At 40.2% G+C, this 5410-nt stretch overlaps 1 protein-coding gene across 1 annotated transcript; it reads left to right on the forward strand. All coding sequences in view use genetic code 11, as the record gives it.

Annotated features, from left to right (window-relative positions):
• Positions 1–2556: 2556 nt before the first annotated feature.
• Positions 2557–5176, forward strand: EGR_01011 (hypothetical protein; the record flags this gene model as incomplete). The annotated part of the gene is made up of 5 exons (XM_024490260.1): positions 2557–3054; positions 3093–3179; positions 3942–4043; positions 4198–4261; positions 4908–5176. The coding sequence occupies 5 exons, from the start codon at positions 2557–2559 to the stop codon at positions 5174–5176; spliced, it is 1020 nt and encodes a 339-aa protein (XP_024355079.1).
• Between the last annotated feature and the right edge of the window lie 234 nt (positions 5177–5410).

A 5410-nucleotide genomic window follows, 5' to 3' on the forward strand; every position in this document is an offset into this window, starting at 1 on the left:
TTCCCCATCCTGAATCAAATCCCTAAACCGGACGAAACTCCAGATCCAGTTAGAGCGCCAAGAGGGATCAGTGACGTTGGGGTCAAGTATCCTCTCAGTTGCGCGCCAATTCGGTGACTGGCACGGTCGGCTCGTGGGTGTTTCTTTACTGCACCGACTACGTTGTAATGGCTGACCCGGAAGGTTGACCTGCGGGAGCGCCGGGGACGACGCTCAAAAGAGGGGAGAGCCTATGTAGTACGATAGTGGTTTGTCCCCCGTTATTGGTGAGGCGTCACTTTTGTACCTTAAATTAGCCCCCTTGACCCCGCTGGGTGGGCTGGCCTTTTAGGCCATGCCAATAGCCCAGACACCTCTGAGCTAATTATATATTCTGCCCGAGTATGTTGTCTTCTTTCGTCTTCAGGGAGTCCTGGGACGCTACAAGTACGCTTCGTAAAACTTTATTCATTTATGAAAATTTCAAACGTATAGACCGTCCACGGACCTGCAGAAATGGACGAAAACCATTGCATATTAAACAACTAATGCAAAGTTAACCACTTTTTTTAGTTATGTGCTCTGTTCTGCGCCTTTATTTTATGCATTTGCTTAAATAGAACAACTTTCTTGCGCTGGCAAAAATATCAAGTAGGAGAATTCCTCATAAGGCTTCCATATTATGAACGGCGGGAAATAGTACAAACATAGGACTTTTTTGGGATGGAAAATTCTCAAGTACGTAATTGCATGAATGAGTGTAGCGTCAGCTATACATCAGTTTTCAGCCTTTTCAATCCCCCCATGCGCCATTTTCGATGGTGCATATCGACGATAACTTTGAATTTGGCTAATTCTGCATGCAAGCAATACCGGTTTCGACTAGTTTGTTAAATTTTGTTCTGTCCCCTTATGCATCGCTTGAATGCCGATGACCTCCTCTATCATACTTGCTAGCCAGTTTCCCGCGATTCAATACATGTTCAATCCGCTTAAATGTTTTCAGTAACTCACAATAATCCCTTAATTTATTGGCTTGGTCTCAATCAAAGATTTGGTTTTCTTGCCCTGCTTCAAATCAAAGGCACCATTTTCATATCCACTGAAGCCTTTTATGAATTTTTCTTCATCAGTCATGTGATGTCCTGTATGGAGGATTTGGCAACTATGTAGACGCCATTTTGTGGCAATACACTTCGTTTAAACAGTTTCTTCAATACATATAACTGAGCATGTAATTTTCGTCCTCATTGGTGTTTATAGAAACCTATTTACAGCCGGTCAGTATTTGGAATGATCGGATTTAAAAATAACTTTGCAGTCACCAGTAAAATTTGTTGATAAGATGGGAATGTGGGCAGAATACAATTAAAATAGGGCAGGTATCCACCTGCAGAGACCAAGGTAGTACGTCCTCGTTTAAGTAACGCATGTCTAAAGGAATTGTTTTCCAGGAATAGGGTAATTGACCCCGAATCTCTAAAAAAGGATATCAACGGTTCGTTCCGACAGGTCTAAGAAGTATGATGAAGCCAATCTGTCGCAGCAGTGAGAATTCATACAAAATCACCAGATAATGTAGAAAAATCTGGTTTTTTCTCCTAAATATTCACCACAACTAATAAGAATAGTTTTCGAGGTTTAAAAGCATCACCAGGAGAATCATACCATGCAATGCTAACCCGGAATATCCTCTGGACGCTTTTTTATTTGTACCTATTTTTACTGATTTTGCTCCAACACTTTGTTAAATCTTTTTTTACGAACACAAGCGAGTCATCTCAGATAAGGCCTTTGCTTTTAATCTAAAACCAAATTTAAGCTAATTTACTCAATTTCAGCATCAGCAATTTTCGTTCAAGATGATGATATTGATAGGGAAATAATCCTATTTTAAAGTACTGCCAAAAACTGCTGTTCTTTTCACTGATCTTAAATTAATCACTCGATTTAAAAAAAAAACTCTGCTTACGTGAAGCAATAGAAACACTTTGCTATATACTGCATGAATACATTTGCCTAGTATGGGCGAAAACGTGGTCATTACTGAACAATGTGCATTACTCCCGATTTGGACCAATTTCTTCCAGAATAGGTAACCTAAAACAACCAAAAAGGGGAAGCAAAGCCCAGCACTACTGTTCTTGACTTTTTGCTTTAGCTTTCTCTCTTCTGTGAAAACTCGTTATGTTTTCACCACCAATGCTTAAATTTAACGGTTAGCATTCCTGTTGCAAAAAGCCGGAAGCATTTGCCATACGAGAATTAAATCGCATGTTAGGACCATCTTTTGGGTTTAACTAGGGACTACGCTGGAGTTCTGTTTTGAATACTCAAGGCAATTTTCGAATTATTTGGCTGTATTCTAGATCCCGGAATAAAGTGGTAATGATTTGTCAGAAATTATCACACCTCGCCTATTCTTTGCACCACGTTTTGTCATTTCCACACTTGTCGTACAACACTGGACAGTATGAACCAAACAATATTCTACGTAAGCTGAACTCCCTAAGATGCCTTTTTAGTTGTTTACGGAGCGCCTTTTTATCATCTGCTTGCCGCGTGCGAGCGGCAGCGATGGAACACTTTCATTTGAACCCTGCCTCAATCAATACTCTGGCATTGGCAGAGTTCTGCCCTGAGGCTGCCTTGAACAGGTGCATATCAAGCCGAATTACAAGCATGGGTTGTTCAGCATCGGCTCCAGAGGCAGTTATAAATGACATGACCGTGCTTCACAACCGGAAGGCGGCAGATGTCGTTTTGGACGAGGCCACTATCAAAAATGTGGAACTTGTCGCACTCCCTCCGGTTGCAGAGGATGAAGACGGAAAGGAAGTCACTAACAAAATTGAGACAAATAAGCCTGAAATGACCACTAAAGTGGAGGATACTCCTGCTGCTGAGGGTGCATCAAAAACCATTACACAGGATCCGGTTCAGAGGTGCGATGGTTTTGGTGGTGCTGATGGCATAATAGCCAAAAAGGGATACGTCGTCTTTGAAATAAATCTAGACGGAGAACTGGACACGTGCTTAGACAACTCAAAGAGACCATTACCCAAACGTCTTAAAGTAATTTGCCCTTGCATTAAAGACTGTTTTATATATAGCGCCTCGAGCCACTTCCGAGGGCTCCAAAACTAACCGCTGAAGAGTTGAATGAAAAGCTGGAGAGGGCTGAGCAGAAGCATCTTAAGGTATGCAAAATTTGAGGATAATTACGTTTACCAAAACTGTTTTTTAAAATGCTTGACTGGATGCAATTGCTGATGATCATTAACAGAGATACCTTATTTATTACGAAGAAATGCTATAAACTTTGGGGCTACCCTTATTTCCACTTAGATAAGCTCGAATGTATTTTTTGGGAAATACTCTTTAATCACATAAGAAATAAAAAGCTGCGTGGTTGTTCCAATAGGCTAAACTTTCTTAACGTTTCGTTTATGCCTAGGTTTGTGACTAGAATTAACCTTCTGCTGGGAATGATTTATTTCGATACGATTCTGTCTTGTGAAAATACTTCTGCCACTACTTTATCACGTCGAACAGCATCAGGCATATTTTTGCTCCTCTCTCACCGTACCAAGGGGATAAGTTTTAAATTGAATTTTAGCTCACGCACTTTACCATCATCCATTTGAGGCAAAGCGAACTTCAAATTGATCAAAGTGGCTAAATCCAACTAAAAGGTTATGCAATTACCAAATGAAATTTAATTGTAAACCTAATCCAAATCATTTGCTAAACCCGCTTTGTTACTTTACCAAACAGCTTATAAGTCCTTAACCATAGTAAGCGGTATCGCCAATAATTGTGGTTAGCTGGTCCTGTACAAATTTAGAAGTGTAAATGGAGCTAATGATTACTTCCTACTATCATGCCCGGATCATTCACAATCCTTCTAGGTAATTTACTACTCATCTTACATTAATTCTTGTTTTCGCACCTAATTTCAGGCCTTAGCCATGAGGAAATGTGGAATCAGTCGTCGCTTTGAGAAATTTGCTAAGCAACCTCCAAGCCACACGGGTGACGCTCCAACTGTAGTAGACGGCAGTGTCTGTCTCCTATAATTCTTCATGCTTCAGTCGCTATCGTAAACATTTGCAAAATGTTGCCTTTTAATCACATTATGCAAAAATGAGCAAAGTTGGAAGACTTGCTAAGTTACCTCGTTATACGTGTTAGTAAATTCTTCGTTTTATTCCACAGCAGACTCAAAGAAATGATGATGCGGGAGAAAGTGAATCAATAAGCACAGGAACCAGTGAAAACGGTAACACCAACCCTACTTTATTTTGATTCTCATGTCTCCCGAAAGCTAATTTTTGCCAATACGGACTTTTAAATTTACTCCCACTGGTGGTAATGGAGAACTTGCAAAGCACAACTATATTTTAACGCAATTATTGCTAAAATACCTGTATATTTTGGCCCCTCAGTCGCGGCATAAAATATTTCCAGTCAAATTATCTGCTAGAATATTCAGGAAGTATGTCACCAATACATCATCTTAATGCTTGAAAATTTTTAGACGAAGAGTGGGGTATATACTCGTCCGTGAAAGTTATACCTTTCATGTGTATAGTGAAAAGTTGTGCATCTGTGGAGGCTAATTCCAAAGTAAATCAGTTAATACATCCGTAAGCATTTACATGAGTTTTATATTTTGAGCTGGCAGGTTAGAAAACGGATCCAAACAAAAGTGTACCAATCTCATGTTGAATCATCCGGTGAAGAATTTTGTGTAAACTCTACGAATCAATGCTTGTAGTCACTGTTGAAATAATGATACATGGTACGACTCCCAAATGAAATAATTGCAACACATCCACTCAGAAGCAGGATAAGTAGTTTACTGTTTTTGCGGTCGTTAGTTTTCAGAAGCGTATATTGTACCGAAAATCACTATGCTACCCTAGATAGCGATGTTGTTACGTCACAAGAAGTGAACGTGTGTTTGGAAGCCTCAAAGAATTTACCAAAACCTGAAGAGAATGATCAGACCACCGAATCGGATCAACAGGTACCAGATTATGACGTTATTGACTTAAACAACAATAATGATGCCGGCGAATGGGCAGAAAACACCATGGACTCCTCAAACTCAGCAAAATCACTTGCAGAACGCGGCTGTGGCCATCACACTCTGAATGCCGTCAAGGAGGTCGATGAAGAGAACATCGAGTGAAAAACTAAACAGCTCTCTTCTGGTCATGCCACCTCCATTTTGTAGTCAACTGTTAATAGCTAAGTTAGGCACCACTTGCACTTTTCCTAAAAAGTAAGAATTTGCAAACGCATACATCCAACTTTGTCCACTGCCTACGCGAATGTCGTGAACTTTAGAAACAAACATCACTCTTATAATACACCGACTTCTTAGTTAACAATCTATGGTCCGAATTTGTCGACACGGGGGAAA

This window comes from Echinococcus granulosus, assembly GCF_000524195.1.
Source record: "Echinococcus granulosus chromosome Unknown EG_S00004, whole genome shotgun sequence".
Taxonomy (NCBI): Eukaryota; Metazoa; Platyhelminthes; class Cestoda; order Cyclophyllidea; family Taeniidae; genus Echinococcus; species Echinococcus granulosus.